The 27991-nt window shown below is 38.6% G+C and overlaps 1 protein-coding gene across 3 annotated transcripts; it reads right to left on the bottom strand.

The window, feature by feature from the left end:
• Nucleotides 1-27: 27 nt before the first annotated feature.
• camsap1b (calmodulin regulated spectrin-associated protein 1b) lies at nucleotides 28-27844 on the bottom strand. Of its 3 annotated transcripts, none has more exons than XM_079608689.1 (18): nucleotides 27320-27844; nucleotides 26564-26728; nucleotides 21710-21972; nucleotides 15717-15878; nucleotides 15305-15385; nucleotides 11465-11606; nucleotides 9886-10025; nucleotides 9690-9786; nucleotides 9332-9500; nucleotides 7993-8084; nucleotides 7242-7320; nucleotides 4871-7142; nucleotides 4397-4533; nucleotides 4102-4316; nucleotides 3891-3993; nucleotides 3633-3754; nucleotides 1837-1955; nucleotides 28-1728 (listed from the first exon to the last, which is right to left on the bottom strand). In XM_079608689.1, the coding sequence occupies exons 1-18, from the start codon at nucleotides 27324-27326 to the stop codon at nucleotides 1432-1434; spliced, it is 4662 nt and encodes a 1553-aa protein (XP_079464815.1). In that variant the 5' UTR covers nucleotides 27327-27844; the 3' UTR covers nucleotides 28-1431. The 3 variants fall into 3 exon arrangements, with proteins under 3 accessions (XP_079464815.1, XP_079464813.1, XP_079464814.1); XM_079608687.1 differs by lacking the exon at nucleotides 27320-27844 and adding an exon at nucleotides 27127-27310; XM_079608688.1 differs by lacking the exon at nucleotides 27320-27844 and adding an exon at nucleotides 27127-27257 and having other exon boundaries at nucleotides 9365-9500.
• Nucleotides 27845-27991: the final 147 nt, after the last annotated feature.

Below are 27991 nucleotides of genomic sequence, written 5' to 3'. Positions count from 1 at the left end.
AAAGGAAAAAAAAAATGAGAATGAATGTATTGACTTGAAATATTTATTAATTCTCAGTCTTATTTAAAATAAATAGTATGATAAATGAAGCAAAATGACCAAGAATAAGTAGTAGTGTTTAAAAAACAAAAAACAAAACAAAAACAGGTGATCAACATCAATACAATCTTTTAGTTAAGATATAAAAACACATATAATATACAAAACTGCAATTAAAAATTAAACAAAATGCAGCGACGTATAGACAAGTCTAACCCCTATTATTTGGATACAGTAGTTTAAGAGTCATTAAGGTTGTCAGTGTGCTCTTTTCGGTGTTAGTGTTTCTCAGTGTATAGTCCCTTCTCTTTTCAACAAATAGCTTAAGGAGCAAAAAAATGGTTAAGTAAGCCCTTTGAAATTCTACCCCAGCTATACACCTTCATGAGCAAAAAAATATATAAAGTGCATGTGCAACACTCAATTGATCTTGACACCAAACACGGCTTCTGTGAGTGTTCTCGAACGTCTAGACACAAGGATGTCGGCAGTGTTGACACTTTTCGCTCTGGAATGTTTTCAACCTTGGTAAATAAGTAGACAGCGACTGCAAGGGAAGTAACCGATTATGAATATATTAAATACTGTCATTCAAATCGTTTACAGCGACACTCTTCATAACAGAGCATGCTGCTCTTCGCATGAGAAAAAGCTCCAGTGCCAACATCAACATGGTTACATTGCATGATAATAAAAGCACTAAAACATGATCATAAGTGCACCATAGTAAAGACTGACCAGTGGAGAGGCCGCTACAGAGTAGAACAGAAGAGAAGAGAACTGCGTCTGACACGTATCAAGATCTGTTTGATTCCCTATCGAAAGGACCATCGAGTTAAAAAAAAAAAAAGGGCTACAGCTGAGCTGCTTTTTTAAAGCACTGAATAAACAGACATAGTACCACAACGCATGAAGGCCAAAAGTACGCAGACGTGGGATTGTCCCAGCGACAACAAAGGAGCAGCATGTTTCGGAGGCAAAAAAAGTTTGTTTGATAGGCAAGTCAGTTTTTTTTGTTTTTTTTTACATGAATTCGAGTTGGCAATCCTCAGAGGCAGCAGACATGTTTTGAAGATGGTAAAAGGAATACTCATATCCCTAGCAAAGAGAGAGGGAAACAAAGCAAACGAAAACAATCATGGGGGAAGCGTTTCGCTATTCAGTGCCAAACTAATAAATACTTCAAGTAGCAAAAAAAATTAATCGGATAAAAAGACCACAGGATTGTGGGGTAAAGGACTACTTCAACCCAAAACACATTCAAATGAAGTGCATGTTGAGTCATGCCTGTTTGTTTGTCCAGCGAGCCTCTTCCATCCAAACTCTGACGGAAGCAGATAGTGATTACTGGCCTCGATGTAAAAGTGCAGATCTTACGAGTGCCACCTGACTTCACTTTCCACTTTTTTTTGGTCCTGCGGGTCTTTTGGCTTGCCACAAGTGGTTATGGATAGTCAGCGCATCAACACTAACGGACACGGTCTTGGCGGGGATTACAGTGAACTGCTTGCGGTCCGAGTTGTACTTGTAGAGTTTGTCGATCATCTTCTTAGTGATGCTCTTGGGCCCTGTGCCGGTGAGCTTGTGGATATCCTCTGTGTCGGGGAAGTAGGAGTAAAGGGCTCTGAACTGGCACCCACTGTCCCGGAAGAGAATCATCAAGTGGTTGGAGTCACACTTCTCCAGCTCCTACAGGTCAAAAAAGGAGGCAATTAAATTGCTATAGTTCATTATCAAAATGTATTGCAGCATCACAATATTATTTGCATGCCATGAACCTCCAAACTGGTCACACACCTCAAGAATGGAGTTCTTCTGTGGTTCATTTACTTTTCCTGCTAAGCAGCAATGAGAGATGGCGTTGTGGATTATTGGCTTGTTGGACTTCGAGCTTGGCTCCTTGAAAAGCTTGGGTCCTACAGTGACAAAATATTGATATAAAAAAATATTAAAATTTCAATATAACACTTAAGGAAAAGCATGAATGTCCTATAGGACACTATTGCTGAAAGTTTGGGGTCAGTAAGATTTTTTAAATGTAAAAAAAACAAAACAAAGTATCTTATGATCACCAAGATAAATGTTGGCAATCGAAAATTGGAAATCAGACACTTACGGCCAGGAATCGGATACTTGTTATAAAATTAAAATATTATCGATTCCTTTGGTGCATTTTAATATGACTGCGCAGTGCGCACACATCCAAAACGTGCACACAGAAAGTAGCCTCTCATACTGTATAGTGTGCTTCCGTGTCTTTTTGCACTTGAACGGTCAAATACACACAAAACATGTCAAAATATTAATATATCATCATCAATGTTGAAAACAGTTGTGCTGAATATTTTTGTGGAAACTGATTTTATTTAAAAAGGTAACATTTTACAATAAGGTCACATTAGTTAAAATGAACTAAGATTAATACATGTTGTAGAAGTTTTGTTCATTCTTAGTTCAAGTTAACCTCAACATTTACGAATATATTATTAAAATCCAAAGTTGTATCTGTTCACATTAGTTAATGCACTGTGAACTAACATGATCATTATTATTAACTAACATTAACAAAAGGTAATAATTGCTGTACAAATATATTGATTGATCATTGTTAGTTCATGTTAGTTAACAATACATTAAGGTCTCATTTTTTAACATTAATATGTAAAGGGTTACCATTAAAAAGAAAAATTTATTTGAAATATAAATATTTTGAAACATCATAAATTGCTTTGCTGTGAATTTCCTTGCTGGATAAAACAACTTTCAATACGAGAAGAAAAAAGGGACTTCTGTAGTGGACAATAATACCACAATCGTTACTTAGATTTGATCATATGCAGCAGACTGCATTTTTCAGAGCAATTTTCTTTTCTTTATTTTTCTCTCCACAATGAAAGTGGAAAAAAAAGCTTTTACGACATGAGAAAAATCACTTAAACAGAACATATTTAATGTTTATAATTCAACTTATGTGGAGCAACTTGCGTTTATCGCTTGTCAATTTGTTATGTCACTTGGATAGGACATGGTGTCCCTCTCTGAACCCTATATACAGCTCTCATTGATGCGTACAGGAGATTCTCAGTCTCCATGATTAAAAGCTAAACTACCTCATCCATCATTCTGGCACCCAACTAATGCCACAAACCTGTCTATTGTCCTTCTAAACAATCCATTGCCTTGCATGCTTCAAAGGTTCTCTGTGGTGAATGTTAAGATAAAATTCATCAATGGTAATGTAACAACGAAATTATGAGCATTACCCAAATAACTGACATGAAGCCAAGCATTTTTGCAGAGCAAACAAGTGAAACACTTCAGAGTTCAGGCTTAAAGGACAAATTCATCCACTAATGTCTGCACAAGCAAAACATGTATGTGCTCAAGCACAAAGACAAACATACTGGCTAATGCATGGTCGAGATGATATCAGCAGCATGCTGTGGTTTTTAACGCAGGATGTTGTCCTGGTGCAGAGGAATCTAAAGAAGTTTAAATAATTTAGTGCATGAGACCAACACGTGGTACCCACAGCTATTGAGCATCAACACAAATTTAAACCACTTGCTTCCAACAGAAAGTGAAAAACTCACCGGTGTATTCTGCCATGGATGTTGATGTAACGGAAGACGCGGTGGAACCGTTGTCCCAGTCTCTCTCTGTAGTCCGACTGGAGTTGCGACTGAGGCCTGGAAATGACTCCACTGATTCCCCTCTGTTTGTGGAAAGAACGAACGAACAGCAACATTAATGCGCTCTGGAGGTCACAGTCTGAACACATTCAATTGATTCTGAAACAAATTAATGAAATGTAAGCACACACACCCTGCAGGACAGTGGGAAGGACTTACCGTTGAGATCCCGCCCCTCCTGAAGTGACACTGTCTGGTTCAGTGGTGGCCACAGATGCCAGTGATAGACTAGAACCAGACTGGGCACTGATGAGATTCTCATCTGGTGAGGGACAGTTTCATTATTTCAGTTTAAATGCCATCAAATGTTTATTAGCAAAAATGTAACTTAGCAATAATGCAATAACAGAAGGCATGATTTAAAACTCACTGGCAGCATGGCACTTGGAAAGCATATGAATTGAAGGTTCTTCTTTCAGCACAGACTTAGGCCTTAGTTTTTTAGCCTTGGTCTTCGGTTTGGATTGAGGCTGTTCTTGCTCCTCACATATCTCTTGCTGTTTCTTTCGAAGATACTCCTGCTTTATCAACTCTCTCCTAGCCTTCTCCTCCTCTTTTCTGATTCTATCCTCTTCAGCTTTTCTCCTGGAATTGGGAGAGAAGAGAGGCTTTAAACATATCCTTTAAACATTCCTGGAGGATGTCACTTCAGGGGTTGTCAATACCTGGCTTCATCTCTTTTCAGCTCACTTTCGGCCTCTATCTGCTGCTTGCGGAGCCGTGCCTCCTCTGCCTTCCTCTGTTGTTTCAGCAGAAATGCTGCTCGCTTTTTGGCCAATTCATCCTCTGCTTTTTGCTCATCCTGCAGACAACAAAACTTTTTAAATTTTCACATTTTCTGAAACACTAGGGTTTTCTGGGCTGTTTCCCCAGGGTGTTGTTATATGTTTGCTATAGCGTTCTGAGAGTGTTTTGTTTGTTTGTTTTTGCTAGGGTGTTGCTCTGTGTGGTTTGCTTACAGGTCCAGGTGAAAGTGGAAGTAGGATAAATTACATGTCATTTAATACTTTGGGTTAGTTAGGGGATTCCACTAATAAAATGTTAGCAGTACATAAAATAAACACTTTGCCAGAACAATACAACCTATTTTCCTTCAGATAAATATTTTTCTAATGTCTTGTTCACTGCACTGACTTTACCTTGAAAAAGAAGCCCATGCCAGACTTCTTTTCCCCATCACTTCCATCAGTGGTGACATCCAAAACATCTGTGCTTTCTTCATCTGGGTTGGAAGCCAAATCAGACAAGTCTACTTCAATAAGATTGACTTTGCCTCTAGAAATGTCCTCTGAGGAGATATTATCCCTCGCTGGCCCATCATCAAATGTAGCCTCAGTGTCCTGTAAGGTACTGGACATAGATTCTTCGAAAGTAACACCAAGCGCCACAGAACTTGGTTCCCTAGAGACCATCCTCAAGTTAGCTTCATCATCAAGGTGGAATGTAGTGATTTTTGGATTCCCTTTTTCTTTGTTAAAAGAGCTTTGCACAATGTCCTCAGGCTCTGTTTTGGGGGGTCTGGCTCCTTGAATGCACCTGGCAGAGGAGCTGTCAGTAGGTGTAGGAGTAGTGCTTTTCTGCCCTTTGCTGTGCTCCTTAAGCAACAGCTCTGATGGTTTGGAACGGGACCGTGCTGAACTTAGTTTGGGCATCTTTCGTATCACAGGGCTGCCACTTGGTTCAACGAAATGTATAGAAGCTCTGATCCTGGCTTCAGATTCATTACTTTGGTCACTGCTAGGTGGTTGAGCAGCACCTGTTGGAGACTGGAGATTCTGCTTCATAAGCACTTCCTGCTGGAGTGAAAGTTGCATCATTTTCTGCTGAATGCTTCCTATGGCCTCGTTCAGCAACTCAATGGAGCGGTTGCATTCATTAAGATCTATCTCTTCATCCATATCTAAGGCACTAGGGGGCACAGGTCCCCCACCTGCCCACTCGAGAGATGCCTTCTCTGGCTCTTCAACCGCTTTCGGCCCATCTCTCGAATCAGCACAGGTATCATCTTTTGATGACTTCTCTTGATTGAGTTTTTGGCCATCTTTCAAGTAGTACTCCGACTTTGTAGGCTGAGGGAGAGTGTCACTCTTCCCTTTTTTTACTATGTGTAGGAAGGCTGCTTTTCCAAGCTTAAGCCTTTGTCTTGCCGTGAAGACCTCCATCTTCTTCTTTTGGGATTCAATTGCACGTCTCTTTTCTTCAAGTTGCATGTGAAGTTGAACAAGTTCAGAGGCCAGCATGTTGGTACTGTCCTTGTTCTGCGGTGTGGGACTCTGGTCTCTTTTTATCCTCCAGGTGGTCAGAGGAAGGGGGCAACTCTCTGAGCCATCAGGTGTTGTGCGCTGTGAGCTACTTGTGCTGGACCGAATGTCTTGGTTGCTACCAAACTTTAGCATCTTTCGTTCTGCAAAACTGGTCATACGCACACTGCCACTAGCCACACTGCTGACTTGGGACTGCTGGCCAGGGCTAGAGCACCTGCTCCCACCATCCTTATCCACATGTTCCTTTACATTCATATCCTCGCGCAGTTTGGCCGACTCTTCATCCTCCTCATAGAACTGTTTCTTGTCTGGATGAAGCTCTTTGGTGAGCTCTGCATCCTGCTCCTCAATGGTCTCCACGGTCTCTATATCAGACCCTGGATGGATGTCCCATGCTTGGACAGGGCTCTTGTCCTCAGGCACAGATGAATGAAGGTAAAACCCAGGTGACCGCTCAGCAGAAGGCTGCTCAACGCTACTTGTCACCAGTGGTTTGAAAGCTTGCGTTTGCCCAGGGGCTAGAGGCACAAGTTCACTGGATTTGTGCTCGATAGTGGTCTCAAACTCAGAGCTAGTGTTGGGGGTAAAGGTCCGGTTAATGGTGTGTGGATTTCTCCGCCTGGAAGATGAAAGAGCACTTTCTGCTCCTGCCACTCTTCGTGCTGACCCTCGATGAAGAAGAGTCCGCCCTTCTCCTGACTCTTCTTCCTTATTCAGGCTTACGGACCTCTCTTTGGCAGGCCTGAGAACTGCAGGCATCAAAGGTTCCATGAAGAAACTGGCGTTTCGGGATTCTGAGGATGCTTCCTCCGGTCTTCCCCAAATGCATGTTTTAGCACCAGGGGAAGCACTCTGTCGCTCTGCATCCTCAGAGTTTAACAGGGTGGTGTCGTCCTTAAATGAATCGGCCATGGCAATGGTTACCAGCTCATCCTCTTCATCCATGTTGACGTTGCCCAGTAGAGCATGGCCATTCACCCGTTTAACACTGCCGTGACCCGGATGGCTCTGGTGCTTGGGTGTGACAGTGGAAGCCAGGCTGTCCTCACTGATAGAGCAAGCCAGACTAACGCTGTCGCCCGATGCCAAGTCTGCATCGCTGTCCGTAGCAGAGTGGAGAACATACCGATTCAGCTGAGACAGTGGCCTGATTATTATAATAAGACAAGAATTACCAAACTAAATATAAAATCAATGTAATATCTTAAAATATATGTTTTACTTATATTTAGCAATAGTGTTGTACCTCTGCCGTTTATCTGACCAAGCCACAGATCCTCTGGAGTGAGCTTCTTGCGTCAAAGAATTGGAGCAATTTCGACAGGCTAATAAGAAAAGCACAAGTCGGAGTATTTGATTACCTGATTCTACATCACACACTAAAACAACTGCTGACTTGACACATCTATATCTACCCCCCACATTTTTAACTAGTAAAAATTCTTACAATACAACAGTTTATGTAAATCAGCATAAATTGAGTGAAACAAATTGCAAGTATATATCTCACAATTTATGCATTAATTTACATAACAATAATGCAGGGAAAAAAATTTACTAAAAAAAAACCGAATGACAACTGTGGAAAGGGTGGCAAAAAGGGCCACCCTTAACAGTCAAAAAAATAATGGGGTGGAAGGGTCATCATGGGGCTAAAACCAACTTCATTTTCTTTAAGCCAAATATCATATTACTCAAACATTCTGGTTAAGAACTTTGTTCTAAATAACTAGTATTCTAGTAAACCCCAGTATTCTGCCTAAACCACTTAAATGACAGATTCCATTTAAACTTTAAGTTTATAATAATAAACAAATGGACAGAATATCCAGCTTCCAGAGTTTAAGCAAAGGAGCTTTAAAAAAAATAATAATAATTTAACTACATCTGAGACTCAACATTTTAGGGGGCCTATCATGTGAGCATGAAAACAACAACAACGACAAAACTAGTTAAAGAGTTTTTCTATGAATGGCAGCAGAAGCTTGATGCCATACCCGTGCTTTCCTCTCCTGGCTGAGCCTTCTTTTGTCTTTGTCTCAGTGGCAGAAGTGGATGGGAGGGGCTGAAGCTGGAACTCCCCTTATTACTGAAACAGCAAGCAGAGAACATGGTTGGCAAACCACCAGCACAAAAAAAATTAAATAGGACGAATGATCTCCAGGCCCCCAGAGGTCTATCCAGCCAAAATCTAATCGTAACTGACACTAAATATTTTCCATGTGGATGGACAAATATAGACAAGCAGCACTGCTCTGTTCAGGACCTTAAAAAGACTAACTTCATCTAAAACAGTCTGAATATTACAATTACAGAGCACTAGCATGACATTAAAATGTCTTTTATTTCTGAGTAGCTTGTATTTTTACTTTGCCTGTGAAATAAAAGTAAGCAAAGTGAACTTATTAAAATTAATTTAAGTTAGGCAGAGCAGTGCAGTACTGTCTCAGCATGCAGAAAAAACACAGGCACAACATGACAAGGCAAAAGACGCTATGAGACAATATATGATTCAAGCGTGATTCATAATCATGCAAGCAACGTTCCCTCTAAAGTGCATGCATGAATGCAAAAGCAATATTTCCCAACATATGGAAGCCCACAGAGGTCCTACGTTATTATTAATCTATCTTGTAATGCTCACATGACTAGGGATGTGCAAAACTATGTGATGCGATGCAATCTGCTTGTGCTTTAAAGGGGGATGCGATGCAGCTACAGATTAAACTTGTTAGCAAGTTTAATTAAAGCACAAACAAAAAAATATCTAAATCTAACCTCGACCTCACTAATTGACTAGTAGGGTGTTGGACCTATTCCTAATTACAACATAGACTAATCTTAACAAGGTTATCTTGGGGTATTTTTATTTTTATTTTTTTTCAGAAAACGAAGAAAAATGACAGTAATATCTCTAGATAACCAAGTAACTACCATTTTGAAACAGTTTTTTGCTGCTTTTAGTTACTGTGTAAAATGAAACACCCTCTAAGGTGGCCTACTAAAATGTTAAACATAGCCTAATAGAGAAATGAACTCTTCTGCATTAGAAGTTTTATCATTTTACTTTGTCAAAAATGTCATAGTGAACACTCAGCCGGTGCATGGTGTTTTTTACTCTGGTAGCTGAAGTAGTAGGGGTCTGCCTGGTAAAAATAGTTTTAGTTTAGCAAGAAGGGAATGTTAGTTAAGTTTATTTAGAAAGAAATTTGCGAATTACCAAGGCATATTTTTACATTGAAACAGTGTTAGACCAGATCACTGACATTTACGCCAACAACTACCACAACGAATGATTTTACACATGGAACAGAGACAAAACCATGAAGCACTTACAGAGGCTCAGATTCTTCAGGGTGCAGGAAGTACCTGTTACAAACTTCCGGGCTGCACGGGACAGGAAGAGCTGGATCAACCACACCAGGAGACACCAGGAAGCTCCGTTTGGTGGCATTGGAGATGGGCACAGTAGGCCTGGCACTCTTGGGCTGAGTCATTGCTCTTGCTGCAATGATAATATTAAGTCAAATTATTAGTACAATAGCCAACTTTTGAGGACGTTGGTTGAGGCTTCATGTAAACTTTATTGGTTTCAAAAAATGTATGTCAGCAAAAAAGGCAGAAAACACAAATCAACAACTTTAGGCGCTTAACACAATATGACAAATGCAGTTAAAAAAAAAAAACTCTTCACCATCTTTTAATTCCTGAACATCTCTTGGCTGGACAAACTCAGGCTTGACAATCTCAAACCACCAGAAGAGCTCCGCTATAAATACCATGACGTTGTGCTGCAGAAGAAAACCAGTGAATAAATCAAGAACAGATCCATAGGGAAATGAAACGTCCTGTTAATGATGAGATGCATTATACATAACTGAATAACTTACCTTGAGCACAGGAGGTGCATACAACATGTCTTCTAAAGTCAAATAGAAGCTTTTGTTAAGGTACTCATTGGCAAACTCTTTCAGCAGCTGGATATTATAAAGGCTGTCTGCTATTGAGGTCACCTCTTTCAAGCAGATGTCTGCAGATAACAAAACACAAAGTTAGCAAACAAGCTATCCTGAGGCATGCAGGCTCTGACATTCATGAACGCTAAACCAAGGGCTGAATACAAACGAGGTCAATATTAGCTAGCAAGTTGAAGTATCAAAAAATAACATTTCAGAGAACTGTTACGAGGTACAGCACCAGGGGAATAAAACTACAGAAAATCAACATTAAGAAAAAGCAAACCAACAAACTTCAAGATACCTACTGTATCATATTTGATATGCAATTTCCTAAGGCCTCTAAATTATCAACAATCAAAACGTCGCTGAAAAACATACTAAATACCTTCTGTCGTCTGATTGATAGTTTTTACTTTTTTAGTACTTAAATACTAAAAGGCCTTTTTAGTATAATTCTTCAAATGTGCCCTTTCAGGTACTGGGAACATGCGTCTTTTTGCTTTGTATTGTTTTCTGATTGTTTTACTGGACCGAAGCAACTTAGGTTTATTTGATTATCCATACATAATTTTTTTTTTAGAGAGATCGGTTCAAATTAGAGTATCAAATATGATACATCTGACTTTTGAGGAATATTTATTTGTAAATGTCTCAATCATCATTGTATTGCATTGCATTATATGTTTTGCCCCCCACAATTAAAAACTACAGAGCTTAAATCATACCAAGACATATTATTGGAAAAAATAGTGTGACAATTTATTTACATTGCAAGTAGTCTGCTACACCATTATATAATCTGGTTGAATTTCATCTAACTTTTTAGCCATATAAATATCATTAATTGCACCCAATTGCATATTTTTGCTCAGTTTTGGGCCTTCATGTGTTTCTTTCCTCCTTGTACTATACAAATCCTACTGTGAGCCATAAAAGCATGGGCCTGGTTTCACAGACAGGGTTTAGATTAACCCAGGAATAAGCCTTAGTTCAATCAGGACATTTAAGTAGTTTTTATAAAGATTCCTTAGAAGAAGAAAAAACATTACTGCTGTGCATCTTGAGAAAAACAAATGGCACTGACATGTCTATAAAGGCTCAATCAACATTTCATATGTAAAGATTTACAAGATTAAAATGAAGTGCAGCACCAATCTTGAAGGGACAGTGTGTTAAAATACTTTCTCCTTTCCCAGCTGAATGTGCAGTAAATAACTGAGGGCCCATCTTGATTTTCCAAAAAAGTAAGCTCTGTGGCGCCATCAAAACATGTTCTGTTTGTTTAAGCTGCCTGACATAGCAACAACTGTCTCAACCAATGGCGTAACTGGAGGGGTCTACTTAATAAACAGTTTATGGGAGGAAGTAGGGGGCAGGGTGGAGGAGGCAGTAGGAGTGTTTGGGAGACTGGATTAGATTTGGTGCCACTAGCGGTGCAGAGATTACACGCAGGTCTGAAATTCCTCTAGGAATAGTAAGACTGGTTAACTAGTCTGTTATTTCACTCTACCATCAAGCTTCATCAGGTCTGGGCAGTAGTAATGGACCACAGTCAGCAGTGCAGCACCGTCACACACGTCCCTGATCAGGTCCTCCAGCAGGGGGAAGAAGGGCAGCTGTCTACCTGAGGCATGATCCCGCCGATACCGTACCTAGAGGTGACATGAGAGGAGGCCAAACTGTCAAAACCACCTACAACAACAGGCTTTTTTCAACAAAGTAACCTTTGGTATATGGCACTGGTATCATGTAGGCAAGAGGCACTTTTTCTAGAGGAACATATTTGATCCTTGAGGCTAAATATAAGAGTATTTGTCGGTCTAACAAAACTAGATAGCCACTAGACACAAGTGACTAAGACGAACAGACAAGTTAAAGGATTAGTTCATTAAAAACAAAAAAAATCCGAGAGAGACAAAAAGAGATGTTTAGCAGAATGTCAAAGTTGCTCTTCTCCATATTACGAAAGTGAATAGGGACTGGGGCTGTCCTAAAAAAAAAATAAAAAAAAAGTTTTTTTTTTTTTACTAATCACACATTTTTCTGTAATTAATTGCACCTAACATTAAACGTTTTAAATATATTTTTCAGGGCTCAATGCATCAGGGCTCAATGCTAAGGTTATTTTCTACTCATTTGATCTAATTAGGCCTGTAAATTGAATATAGATTAATCCCTATTAAAGCTACAAAAGTTATTCAGTCAAGAGCAGTGTGATTTTCTCTCTTTTTGTTGTTCTTTGATCAACATTAATAACACAAACAGCAGCAGGTTTATTAAAACATTTAAGACCTGACGGGGATCTGACACATCTTATTTTTTTCTTTATGTTCATTTACCACTTTTTTTTAAGATTGTGCTTACGAGGATTCTTGACAAAATGGGAATTGACCAGGCCCAGTTCTCATTCACTTTTGTTGTGCGGAAAAGATCAGCTTGGAAATTCTTCTCAACTACTCATTTTATGTTCCATTAATAAAGCAACACCATAAGCAGTTTGGAACAACAGGAGGGTGAATAAATGATGGCACTTTTAATTTTTGGGTAAATTGCTCCTTTACGCAACAATACAGCAAAACAGTGACTGGTAACAAAATAGTTTATAACAACAAAAAACTTAATTCAACAACTAATAATATGAATCATAAGAGCGCGAAACATTAAAACAATGTTGATACATATAGGACTACAACTATACTTATTAATGGTTGCATTAAACACCCGTGTAAACCAAGCAAAAAGCCAAGAACCCAAAATACGAACAATCCGCAAATGTAGTGGTCGACTGATGTGGATTGTTTGCTGGCCAATGCAAATCTCAACTCCAGTCCTCTGCTCTGCACATGTTGTATGTCGTCTTTATTTAACACCTGATTCAGATCATCAGCTTGTTAGAAAAGAGCTCCATAAACTGAACTAAGTGTGTCAGATAAGGGAGACATACAAAATGTGCAGAGAGATGGGTCGGCAGGCTTAGAGAGCAGGGAAGCAGATGGCTGATATAAAGCCAATATGCATGATATCACATTTTAAAGAAAGTAAATAATACATTAATAATTTCTGTAATGAAATATATATTTATTTGACATATTTACTGAAATAATTCCGTCATGCACAGAGGTATATGTATACGGAAAAAGTATTATAGCATTTCGATTTATATCAGACAGATCTGTTAGCAGGCACTGGGGTTCTCAGTGCATTCAAAATAAAAGTCCCTCTTCTCTGACTCTTATCAGACACACTGAAAAAAGAAATTTATCAGCCAATTGCGATAATTAAAATAAAAGCCAGATATCGCCCTACATATTGGTCGACCACTACAGCATCTACACATTTATCACAGCAGCCATAATCATAATCGTGTAAATCAGTGGTTCTCAATCCTGGTCCTGGGGACCCACAGCTCTGCACAGTTTGTATGTCTCCCTCATTTAAAGGGACATGCTGACTTTTTGGGACTTTAGCTTATTCCCTGTATCCCCCAGAGTTAGATAAGTCCATACATACCCTTTTCATCTCCATGCGTGCCTTAACTCTGTCTGACGCATCCACCGCTAGCCTAGCTTAGCACATAGACTGGAGGTAAATGGCTCCAGCTAGCATTCTACTCCCAATAAGTGTAAAATAACGCCAACATTTTCCTATTTACATTTTGTGATTTGTAGTCACAGCGTATACAAATACTCACCACGGGGCTTCTGCGAGCAAATCACTCCGCAGAAGTAGCAGTGCTTCGCCTGAATATAGTTCCTAGTATGTATACGGTTAGAAGATAGCTGTGTCTCATGTGACCATGTTATTTGTACACGCTGTGACTATACAAATCACAACATGTAAATAGGAAAATGTTGCCGTTATTTTGTCCCTTATTGGGAGCAGTATGCTAGCTGGAGCCGTTTACCTCCAGTCTTTGTGCTAAGCTAGGCTAGCGGTGGGTGCGTCAGAGAGTTACGGCACGCACGGAGATGAAAAGGGTATGTATGGACTTATCTAACTCTGGAGGATACGGTGAATAAGCTAAAGTCCCAAAAAGTCAGTGTGTTTCCTTTAACACACCTGATTCAGATAATCAGTTCGTTAGAAAAGAGCTCTATGAACTGAACTGGGTGTGTCAGATAAAGGAGACATAAAATGTGCGGAGCTGTGGGTCCCCAGGACCAGGATTGAGAATCACTGGTGTAAATGTATTCAAGTGTTCAGGCCTAACAGACACCAAGTCTAGGTTTCAAACAGGACACAGTGAAAGCTAGACAGATCTAAAGGTAAAGGTAGCAGAATGGAGACAGAGGATCTCTGTGCCACTCATGAAACCCCCACAAGATCCAGCATGCAATAGGCAGGTACAAACATAAGATCAGCAAAAAGGACAGACACAGCCGAGAGACAGACAGAACAAGAAATAGACAGATGAAGATGGAAATGACTGCAAAATATGAGAAGACGAAAGCTGAATTTAGAGACTCTATGACACAGACTCTATCTCACACACACACACACACACAAGTAGGCTCAGCGACATGTGTTAGCTCATAACTGCATGTGCTCAAAGGGTGAAAGGCAGATCATTTTGTGCGATTACAGCGTGAGCCACTGCACAGCAGCGTCTCCCAGTGTGCACTGATTAGATAAAAGCGTGACCTGAGTGGTGATGGCGTATGCCGGGACTGACACATACTACGCGTGCAGTGGAGAGGAAGCACTCACAGCAAACTTACAGGTACTAGTTTCCAATACCATTTTGAGGGAGACTATCCCAGTAGCGAGGGAGGAGGTTAGAGGGAAAGAGACGGGAAGAGGAGAAGAGAAGATGTAAAGTCAGGGAAGAAAAGAGCAGACAGATGTGACCCTGCTATGAGGTTAGAGGAGAAACAGAAGGAGTGATGCCACCGAAGATATTAGATCATTTCCACAAGCCTGTTGTTGTTACATTAGTATTATGCATTCAGATGAGTCTTGACATATCAGTTGACACCTGAGGTCCTGTTTACACCTGGTATTAACAACAGTTGCGTTTGATACGATCAAGTGGTCAGACGATTGTATGTCTCAAACACTCAAACAGAGACTAGGGGCAGCATTATTTGGGGAGAATTTTTTTCTTCTAATTGTTAGATTTCCAATTAAAATTGCAATTATTTACGAAACCAAACTAAACCTCTTTCCCCCTAACATTTCCTTCAATGCAGTTTGAATAATGTTTTGTAGACACATACAACCCTGTTTACACGATGTTCACTTGTGAATGGATTCCTCAAGACATATGTTAAAACCAGGTCTAAACAGCGCCTGAGAATTAGAGAGTTTTTACAATCTATGAGTGAAACACTTGTGCTGGGATGTCTGGTACCTTCTGATGACTTGGAGAATCCAGCAGATGCTGTTTGGATTTGTGCTCCATCTCTGTGATCTCCCTCATTTTCAGGTTCACCTGCAGCACAAAGAAGGGAAGTGCTATGATACATATAAAAGAATTCCAAATAAACATCTGAAGTTTCTAAAGCCTTCTTTTAAAAGTGCTGGCAGAGGTCTTCATGCTTGCACGAATGGACATGATCTGGCCAAGCACTGAAAGGCCCCCTAAGCGACTAGACAAATGCAGGTAAGCTATGTGTACATGTAACACAATATGTCTATTCAAACAGAAATTTCACCATTTAAACTGTGTTCAGTTAAAAAGCAAGTTAATCTGATACATCAAGGACAGTCCCAATACAAACATGACTTGACTAAGGGCCACACCCTTAGAAAAAAACACACACCTTGTTGATCCAGAAGATCATAGCATCCTCAAGGTCAAAGGGGAGCTCTTTGGAGGCACTGAATGTGGAGAAGCGCTTCACGCAGGACACAACCTTCTCAATGCTGATCATCTCCACAGTGTAGGCCATCATCAAAGCATCAATCATGGGGATGTGAGAACTCTGTGCCACAAAACAGGACAAAGAAGTGTCACATTACTGCACTTTCATGCAGCACAATGCATTTTATCAACTGACTTTCTAAAAATAAAATCAGTTTTCACTATTAAGTTCATAAACAGCATAAAGCACATTTGTAAATGTTGTACTATTATAGGGATATTCATTTCATTTTTTAACAAAGCTCTTTAACCGATCTTTAACCGACAAGATTGTTAAATTAGAATGGATAAGTGTCTCTGACACATTAGATAGATTGTTTTATTTAATGCCATGTCAAGATCTATTTTAGAAAATAGAAGCCTTATAGAAAATAGCCTTTCTATAAGGCTATTTTCACAGCAAAAATGTAATTCTAAAATACAAATATCATATAAATACAATCAAACCAAGCAAACAAACAAGTTATATTATAAACAAATGTTTTAATTAATATAACAAAAACCTTTTCAGGCATAATCTTACTAAATAAGTCTGACCCATTCAAAATAACAAGTGTGTATTATGTTTGTAAATATTTTGCTTTATTTACCAGTATTTTACGTTATTTGCCAATTTAATAATAAAATGCAACTTGTACGAGATTTATCCCCTTCTTTTCTCTATCAAAAATGCAAATGTATACGTGTAGTGTATTTTTAACAATGCAGAAAACATTTTAAAATATCTTGAAAAATCACCTTTACCTTTTAAACCATTTAACTAATAATAATAATCGGTCAAAATCCTTACTGTCGGTTAGCCCAGTTAATTATGAGCAAGTACTATGATACTCAAAAACTTTGTTTCACACCAGCATCATGCAAAACAATTAAAATAAATGAATAATTTATAACAAATATAATGCATATGAAGTAAAATGTTTCTTTCACAGGACATTGACAAAACTGGTAATTTGTTATAACCTAATAAAAGAAACGTCTCTATACTCAGAAAGTCCAAATGTTTAAGGGTGCTGCTCTTCATCAGACTAAGAAAGGAAAAAAAATGTGCACAAAGCTTTGAGGAAACAATCTCCTATTTAGCCCAAAGAAGGTCATACTGCTCTAGCTAATAAAAACACTGAGTCCAGTTAATCTGCCAAAAAGCAGTCAAGATGAAGTAGGTAACATGAGATTTCACATTTCTCATGAAATGTAAAAAACCTTTATGTAACATTCCTCATGCTGGCTACAACCGTGTACACTACCTCATGATTTGAATAACCGATTACAAAATACACCAAGCACTTGAACATTCAGTCTTAGTTTGAGACTATGAAAAAAGCACATCCAGTTACCATGGCAACCCCAACAGCAGTCAACCACTGACTAGTTCATACGCCAGCACAATCTCAGCGGACTGATCCGTGACTCACGGCAAAAGTGTCAGCGAACTTTCACAGTCTTTTTCTCAGATAGCATGTCAGACGACTGACAAGTATAAACCAGAAGATTGGCGCGTGATGGACTTTGGACTCAGATAAACGTTGTACTAAAGCAGAAAAGCACCCTATCGCACTATTTGTACCATCTCTGCAGTATGTGTACTGCGCACAGTATGACGTTTGCATTTTAAAAAAACAAGATGACCAACTAGGCTACATTTGCCAATACGTGCCATATAACCAGAGCACACTGTGTGTCCCAATAAAATACTGTCAGCTTGACTAAATCAGCCATTATTTTTTAAATCTCATTAGTTGATCAGACAACCAAGATATTTGACACCGTTTAAAATTGCAAAACAACTGCAATCATTAAAGCATACGCTACCATTTAAAGGTCTTGAGTTTGTAAGATTATGTCATGTTTTTGAAAGAAGTAGCCTATCTTATGCTCACCAATGCTGCATTTATTAAATCAAAAAATGATTGCATTATTTGGTGCTCAAGAAACTTTTTTTAAAATTTTTTTTATTTTTTTTAATCAAAGTTGAAAATAGTTGTGCTGCTTAAGATTTTTTGGAAACCATGATACTTTTTATTCAGGATCCTTTGATCAATAGAGTTTTAAAAAACTGCATTTATTTGAAATTGAATTTTATAACAATTTAAAAGTCTTTACTGTATCTTTTGATCAATTTAATCCATCCTTAAAAAATAAATGTATAGGCTACATTCTCTGACCCTCAACCTTTGAATGGTAATGTACCGTGCAGTAAGCAATACACATTGTAATTATTAGAATCCTATTCCAAGTTTTGCCAATGTGTCAAGCTACACAACATGATTTAGTGGTCAACCAAATTTAGTGGGCAGGCAGATATCCATTAAACATTAATCAGAGAATAAAAAGGACTTTATAAACTCTGGGACTTCAAAAACAGTATATCCCTTAGGGCCACATTAACACAGTATAGCATTTAAAGCAGGGCTATGCAGTTTCGGGAATTTCTTCGCTGTATTCTCGCTTTTTGCTTGCAGGTTTCTCTATAGAGCTCCCCCTACAGCTTCGGAATAGATATTTGACAACACTGTCAATGTTGGCGACTCTCAGATACCAGAGGCTAGTAGATCAACGACATCAAAGCAGACGGGACATTCTTTACAAAGTCTTCTTCATTTGGGTTCGAACAGCGTGAGGGAGCGCAATAATGACATCATTTTAGCAGATTTTTTTTTTCCCGTAAAGCAATTCGTTACATCGCGCGACACAATACTTTCTGACCCGCCGGCCCAAAGTTGCAAGGGTGCTTTTTCCACTCACATGCGATAGGGGGGTGCGAGACGACCACCATTCAACCCGAAAAAAGTTACATAACCATTCCAATGACTCCGCAGCTGTTCGGTTAAGGTAAAAAACCTGCACAGTTTACCTTTAAGCCAGACGTCAGCTAAACAGAATGGTAAACAAGCTTTTTTGCCGTACACAAATAATTCACATGTCGCATATCAATTAAACCAGATTTAAAAAATAGCACTTCATGTCATAAAGTTTGTAAATCCCTGTTGTGACTTTTACTACTGAGGGTAGTCCATTCTGACAACTTGATGCCAGGTATTTATGTAGCACTGATGCTATAACACCGGTTCAAAGCACACAAATGATGCCTATACCTCTTTAAAAGTCATCAAGCTGTACCTACACAGTCCACACCCCACAAAACCATTCTGTTCGGTCTAACAGGTTTGTGCGGATCAGACTGTATTAGGCTCTGCACAGGGTGTGGGCTCGACCACAAAGATTTGAATTTGAAGTGATAAAAGCACGGCTGAGTGTACAATGCTGATTCACCAACATCAGTGATTGCCATTCACTGGAGAAAGCACATCACTGACTGAAAAAAATACAGCTGTGAATCAATGAAATCCACTCCACTCTGAGCTACTTTAGCTCAAGTACTGATCACACTAATTGTTTGGACAGGTGATTGTAGTGGTTATACGTGAAAGGAAAAACACAAGCTGGATATGCAAACAATAGCAGCTTTCTCCTGTCAGTGCAGAGATATCTACAACAGGAAGATCTCTGCAAACCACAGTTTCCATATCACATTTGCTTTTTCTTTGTCTGGTTCTGGACTGTAATTAGTGCTTGCTAAGGCAACCATCACGATTATCGTTTCTTCCTCCAGACAGAATGCTGGTGCGTGTGCTATGGATGAGAATAATCCTTCAAATTATGCTGTTACTGCTTTATACAAGAAATATAAATTGAAAAGGGGTCATATGGATCATATCGAGGAATGTCTTTTATCTTGGGGCTGTAAAAAAAAAAAAAAACACCTAAAACACCCAAGCAAACCAAAACTAATATTACCCAGCCATATCTTGGCAGCAGAATATCAGAGGGCTGGGGATGGGCTTTTTTGACCTGGGGCTGGGTACAAAGGTCCATACGGGACCCCTGCCATATCTTGGCAGTAGAATATCGGAGATATGGGGGAAGGGTTCTTTTGACTAACGGCAGTGTACACTACAGTAACAAAAATCAAACACGCTGGCGGTGACTTTTGCGCATACACATGCACAGAGATGGGAGATCACACTGCGCACACACACAATACATTCAATAGCACAACAGAAAGTTGTTGTCAACATGATTTTTATTAATAAATTAACTTCTCTACTGAATCTCTACATTATATTACTCAGCAATAAGGTGGTAACGTCGCTGTTTTTGAAGTGATTAAACCAAGGGCGTAGTTTTGGTTTTAACATTGGGGGGTTGAAGTGTGAACCGTTTTAGGGGGGGCGGGGGGGGGGGGGGGGGGGTCGCATGCTAATTTAACGGTTTGTAGCTGACAAAACGCTTTGCGTCAGGTGTTTTTTTTTTTTTTGCCTTCACATCTCTTCACATCCTCACATCCATGCATGGATTATCCTTATACTTATTTTAAATATATAAAAATGTAAATCAATTATTAATAAATATATTAGGGCTGTAATGGAACTCTAGATAATCGCATTTGATTCGCAGATTACTAGCAAAGTTTTATCATCACAGACTGAAAGTTGTGTTTTGTCTTACCAATTTACACATTCAAATGACTTTAAATCATTCAAGCGAAGGGACAAAGGAGAACTCACTTCCATACTCAAACACTGAATTGATCCGTCACCTCTCCTTGCACTTAAATGGACAAATGTACCCATCTCTGCAAGTATTCTCCGAAACACAGTAGGTTATGAATCTGTGTATCATTCGTTCTTTTATTTAATATTGAAAGTAGAAAAATTAGAAAACAGTTCCTTTTTCGTTTTTTTTTTTTTACTTGATTTTTGGTTCTGAGGTAGAAAAATTAATTAACAGCTTGAATATTCGATTTCTACACGTGGGCGGGAATATAACACCCATTTCCTCTGATTTGTCAGCCGAAGATCAAACGGTCTAGGCTCTTCTTCCTATTACATACGGGTTGTGTCGAACGATTTGTTAGTCTGGTTGTTTGATGAGAAAAATATTAAATGTAGTTGCAATAAACAAGATAAGAATCCCCACATGCTGCAGCAGCGGAGGACTTTTATTCTGCTGTGCGGAACTGAGGAAGAACTGATGACGGAACAGTTTGATCTTCGGCTGACAACAGTTTTGTGATCTGTTACACCACTAAATTTATATATATATTTTATATATTATATCCTCTGGCATGACAAACACCAATATAATAAAAAAATAGTGTATATTTGATGTACATTGATAAATATAAATGTTATACAAAAAATATTTATTAATGTCACTTTATATTATATTCAATAATAAATGTACATCATGCATATTATTAAATATATACAATCACGTCTTATACAAACTCACATTATACATTCAGCATAGGGCTGTGCAATATTGAAGAAAAATGCGATATGCGATAACTCCTTAAATAATGCGATATTCGATATGCGATACGATAATGCTTAAAGTGTGTAAAATAAACTTAAATTATCTTTAAAATATATTTTAAATGATATAACCTACATGTGTTTCACATTCTTTTTATGACAAGAAAACATCCTTATAACTTCTGAAAGTGAACATCAGCGTTTTACTGTAGCATAAGAAGTGTTATTTTAACATCAGTGTAAACCACAGGGTTTCAGGTTATCCTACATTAGGTTTATTTAATAAAAGATACTGAATCATAAAATATAAAAATAAAACATTGCTTAGTTTTCACTGTATGAATTAAATACATCCTGATACTTATTAAAGCTAAAAAAAAAGTATTTTGTTTATGACCACATTTATTGCAAGCTGTTGCGATATGGATATTGCGATATATACATTTGCGATATTTCGATAAATTCGATATATTGCGCAGCCCTAATTCAGCATACTGTAAAAAAAATGAGTAGTACTATATTCCAAACACATCCAAAGATACAAAATGACCAAATACATATGAATGCAACGCACCATTTTGATTGGTTGGCAGGACAGATCTGAATCTGTGACAGGCGTGTCATCGCCCTCCATGACATAGATGCCTTTGCGAGACATGGCCTGGATGACTGACTGGTGGGACTGCAGCGAGGCCACCTGGTCTCCTTTGAGAATGAGGGCGCACACGCGACAGTACAGCTCACAGGACAGCAGTAACCGGATCACTGGGGGTTTAATGTGTTCCTGGTCATACTGATCTGTGTAGAAAGGGTCTTGCAGGTCCTCTGGGATGTGATCTGACAGGATGAGAAAACAATCAATTAGGATATAAACAAATCTTATTGATGCTGAGATACTGATGAAATACTTGGGATGTTTTCAACTGTTACTGCCGCTAGTTTCTGTCTGGTATCAGATGCATTCAACTGTTACTGCCACTACAGTTTCTATGTCTGGTATCAGATGCATTCTGCCGGCGAACCCCTTTGCTTTGTTGCCATCTACGGCACTATGTGCTAGACAATAGCGTGATGGTGTGAAAAGCAAGACATAGCCCTAGTCTCATCACGAAATCTCCTCTGCAGACGCAGATGTGCGGTGGCAGCTGGGGGTCTGGCTGCAACCATGAGGCTCAAACACTGGCAAGAAAGGCCAGACATGTCCTAGTCTGGGCAGCCATTGCTCCATCCACACCAACCACAAATACTTCGACGCCCTCTGCACCGGCATCCCCCAGGAGAACCATATCATTAAATGTGAAGGCACTGGGTCCTATCATCCATCGTGCATTTATGCACACACACCTGCCCCCCTCTGATGAACCACGAGGAGCTGTCTGCTTTGTTCCAAACCAGTCCGTCTGCCACATGCACGGGTTGTTTAAAGACTGAAAAATTACAGTGAGCATGTCTTGTGTTTTAATACAGCAGAGTATTACACAGGAGAATGATTTTAGAATTGCATTAATGTGCACAGGGATACAAACTTATTGTTTAAACATTTTAGGTATTTATAAGAATATATAATGTAAAGAGTCAACCATAGGTCCTGTACCATTTCTTTACATTTATTTGGCATACTATTATTAAATACCTTGTGCCTTTAACTAGTTCAATTTAAATTATATATATATATATATTATTATTAGTAAATCAGCTCAAATAAATCAAACTAAGTTATAAATATGGATATTTTTCTTACAAAAACACATCACTTTGCTTTAGGCAGCCTTTATTAACCCCCTGGAGCCGTATGGATTACTTTTATAATGAATGGATGCTCTTTTTGGAGCTTCAAAATCTCAGGCGCTACTCACTCCCATTATAAAGTTAAAGGGTATTTTTATAATATCATATAACTCAAATTGTGTTTGGCTGAAAGAAGAATGTCATATAGCCTACACACCTAGGATGGCTTGAGGGGGAATCAATTATGTGATCATTTCCATTATGTGGTTAACTAACCCTTTAACTTTGTCAAATGTTATAAATATAAAAACTCCACATTTAAAGCACAGTATGCTAACTGAGTTTCTTTGTGTGTGCTGTGCACATTTATTTAGATTTCACTTAGGCTGAGCGAGCCTCAACAGGGCAACCTTGTCACAATCAGTACATTATATATTATCCACCACCATCAATCAACACTTACACTAAATAAAATAAAATCTGAATCACTTGGTAGTCACAAGGTAATTCCCTTGCTATTTTTTGTTATTGACATTTTAATCAGGTTATTTGTCAGGTCGGGCAAGTAAAATGAGCTTTCACTTGTCCCGGACAAGTGTTAATGTCGAGCCCTGCATATATGTAATATAAAAAATTAAAAACAATGTCTAAATTTTTTTTATAAATAATGCACTTGTAAAATATCTACACCAAAGTACAAGCAGCAGAAGGAGAGAATATGACAGCCTTAAATAAGGGCCCCAGTTTCAAGCATTTGGACATTCAAAAGGACATTCAAAGCAGTAATCATCAGAATGCAAAAAAGAAACCCTTCAAATCTGGCCCACTTCTGTTCTGACAGTAAAGATGCACATGGCCTTCATCTCCATTTAGGCCAATTACTGGGCTGAAACAACTCCGCTTTAACCACAGCTTTACTGAAGGGAATATCCTGAATAACAGAAGAGCCGAGGGGGAGGACAAAGAACTCCACAATAATGCTGGAATAAACGTGTGTTTGAACCTCAACCCACAGACCAGCACATATCGAACCCCTTCAGTAATTAAATAACTCCCACGTTAATATCATTATTGACAGCCATGTTATTATTTTTACCCATCACTGTTATGGTAAACTGGACACACCCTGCAAAAACAGTTCAGATAATTAAACATTCAACAGCAGAGAGACAGTTTCCTCAGCTTTAAAATGAGGTCAGGAGTCTTACACACCACTTTTGTGTCACCCAGCGATGATGGCAGATTGGGGTGCTTTTTTGTTAGAGGGGGTACAGGCTACATATCAGAGCATGCTTGAATACATCCTCCAATAGGATCCCTTTCCACTGTGCCAGTCTTATGAGATGATCTAATAGGAGCCATATGCTCAAGACAGATTTTGTGTGCCACTCTTCTGGTACCACCATGAATCAATACTAAATCTCTACAATTAATTAATTAATGCATGTCATATAACAAATTTATGTGAAAAAAGTCCACCCCACTATTAGTTTGATCATATTTGTGCACACACTGCAGTGCTCATATGTAACAGTCTTTAGTGACTGATACTAGAGCAGAGGCTAAAAATATACCTGGAGCAAATTATGTCTGCTGGTCATTGCTTTTTCCATATGCAGGCACTCAAACAGTTAACCCTGATTGACAACAGAAATTAATAACAATGCCTCATTATCGAAATGTAGTAGAGTCCATATGTAGTACTAATGTGTATATTTGTTCATTATCCACAGTTCAAAGAAATAGGAAACTTTTATTTTTATGTATAAAATGTGCATCAAGATGCATTGCACTTGCACCAGGAAAATAATGTCTTAACGTGCCATAATTTAGTATATTGAAACCTATCATATGGCTGCACGAGCTGTATGGACATCTTTTATGATACTCTTCTGATGCTTAAACTTTTTTTTCAAAACTTGACAGCCTCTCTCCCATTCACCTTTACATGCAAAATAGAAGAGACAGAGAAATTCTGAATCAAGGGCGGGTATTATTCATTTAACGGATGTCTGAAAGCTTGACTTTTTAAAAAACTTAACATAGATTACATACATAAAATACAAAACAGACTCTTGGTGCCCCACATTCAGCCTGCACTCTATATCTGCTGACAGGGAGTTGGTGGCATTAGGAAAACCCTTCCTGTTCATCCACAACATTTCAATTGTGCAAGCACTGCAGAAGGGACAAATGCTTTTGATCCTGACTGTCAAAACCACAACAGAGGACTCCGACTGCTGCACTCCAAGCCAAAACATTTGTAGGCCATATATAAGTTAGAGCTGCACAATTCTGGATCCTCTCGCGATTCTGGATGGACAACTAAACAAAATAATATGTCATTAACTAGAGGTTCTGACAAAATGTTAATTGCTGAAGTGTGTTTGAAAAATATGTAGGCCTAGTTAATTTGAATTAATTATTATTTAGAAATTTTATTTGAATTAGCCAGAATGATTCAATGAATCACTCAAAGACTTCACTCATTTCATTGCTGGATGAAAAAGCATTTTTGAACGAATCTCTTGAATGAATGATTCAATAAATACATTTTTAACAGTCACTTGTCACCACCTTCTGGTGTAATGATTTAATTGATAGACTCTTTACTTGAAGACAAAACTGAATCATTGTCATTTAGGAATAAGATTGCATGGGTATTTGAATCTATTATTCGATTGAATTTGATTATTTGTATTATTATTGAAACGATTAATCGTGCAGCTCTAATTTGATTATTTGTATTATTATTGAAACGATTAATCGTGCAGCTCTAATATATGTACATACTATTTCTTGACCTGTTGAGCAGTATTTTGTGCACTGCTTAAAATCAATCCACTGTGAATAATAACAATAGCAACACCATGTTGTTGTTTTTCTGGACATGTACATGGCAAAACCAGTTTTTTGGGTGTTACGTCAAGATCATGATACTGTCTATATGTGAATAAAAGCTTGCACAGTCCGTTATGCTGCTTGATATTGCAAACTGGTATTTGTTTTTGTATTATTTTCACATATTATCATAATAATAGTCACACTGGTTCGTAGCTTTCAGTGCACATTGTTATTATTCTAGTTATTTTCCTATAACGTCAAATTAATTGGAAGTCTCTGAAGAAAATCACTTCCGTATTTCAAAATAAGGTGGATACTGTTATCGTGAAATTAGATTTCGGTCATAACACCCACCTCTAGCTCACACTTGCAAAAAAAAATGGAAAACGTACCATGCCGCTACCATGTTTTTTCAGACATGTACCATTAACTCTTGGGAATACCTTGGCTTGGAGTACTATGTAAATACCCTGGTACATGAATTTCAGTAGCATCTGATACCAGACCAGTGCGATCCAATGTTTCTGCCACTGGATGATTTTGCTGTGGTACATATAGCATTGACACATTTTAAGTAGCCTACCATGTAAAGACCATAGTGTGTGTATGGAAATACCATTTTTGGACATGCACCACGGCAACGCCTAACTATGAATATGCTTTATCATTATAAATAAATTGCCCAGTATCAAGGTACAGTGATGATGGCAGGTGATAATATCACAGTAAGGGGAGCAGCACATTTTTCTGGCTGTCTAGCCAACTTGTCTTTGATTACATATCACACAGAGTCGGTTAATAAATACAAGTCTTGCTTTTCGGTCCTGTTTTCATTCATAAAGTTAAATCAACTCACCGATACCGAAGGCTTTGGCGAACAGCCATCGCAGGTTAGCCGCTATTTTGGCTCGGGCTGAATCATACATCTCCAGCGGCACGATCTCCAGCGCCTCGCCCGCCGCCTCCATCTTTCTGCGGGCGCAGTCAGCACCCAGCTCCGCGTCCATCCCGCAACCACCGTCTGCAAACACACAAGCAAAACACACTTTCAAACAACCTTACAGTCTATCTTATGGGTGCATGTGGTGTTTCCTAAGCTGCATGGCAATGTGTCAGGAGCTTTGGAGCAGTAATTCAGTTTTTTTTAGCCGTCCAAGCTAGCTAGCACACGAGTGGCTTTTATTCCAACACTACCCTCTCAAAATATGTAATAATATTAATCCCAGACATAGACGACATGTACATTTGTTAAGTTACAGCTACTGAACAAAACAAACCTAACCGCCTCCTGACAAAACAAGATAAGCTAACGTTAGTCTGTCTGTGATTAGTTTATATGCAAAGTAACTAGCTAGCCATCGCCCAGGTAGCTAACGTTAATAAACACCAATGTAATATGTTAAATGTTCAAACACTCACACTGGGAGGTAGATTTAACCATCTGTGAGAGCTGCTGTCCTGAGCGTAAACTGGTTTGCATGTTTTGACTGAAACAGTTACCAGCGGCTAACAGCTAATGCTGCTTTAATGAGATGAGGACTAGCAACCCGCTGCTAAACTACAGCCCCTTTGTCAGCAATTAATGAAAACAGCCACATTTACCGCAACGTACCTTCCATATGATGTGCTATCAACAATCCACTGTGACAAATCTGTGGGTGAGAAATGAAAGAAAAGGGTAAAAGGCTCCGGTGGGAATCATGAGGCCACGTTTAGTCCGAGCAGATACGAGTTGTTGGTGGATGAATGACAAACCCCTGTGAGTGTGTTGTTACAGCCTTCATTACTAACACAGTTCAAAATATCCGCAACCAGTCTAAGTTAAAAATTTCAATTATTCAAGATATGCTGTTGTGGATGAGAGTTATAACGTTAGCCTAGACAGAAATATATTAGGCCTGATATTGTGTTTGGTTATAAGAAAAGCACAGTGATGTTTTATGTGCGTTTAAAAGATAATAATTAATGCCTCTAGGATAAGGCTAAATTCTTATGGAAGTGAGGTGAAATGATGGTTAATCTTTCTTAATTATATTACAGTAATTTCCTGTATTATTATTTTTTGTAAAGTTAAGTTTAATGGCATATTCCCGCCATATCTACACGTACAGTCAGTGGCATGAAATCAGTGCAGATTAATGATATGATTGTTTACTGGGGGTCTTTATTGTCCTGTCTGTAGGTTGTGATATAGCCAATTAACAATGCATTATTTGCAGATGCTTTTTATTAATTTATAGGAAAATACAAAGGTAACAGGCAAACACAAGTGATTTTTTTTAAT

This window comes from Phoxinus phoxinus, assembly GCF_949152265.1.
Source record: "Phoxinus phoxinus genome assembly, chromosome: 3".
In the NCBI taxonomy this organism is placed as follows: Eukaryota; Metazoa; Chordata; class Actinopteri; order Cypriniformes; family Leuciscidae; genus Phoxinus; species Phoxinus phoxinus.
This window is presented reverse-complemented; position numbering and strand designations above follow the sequence as displayed.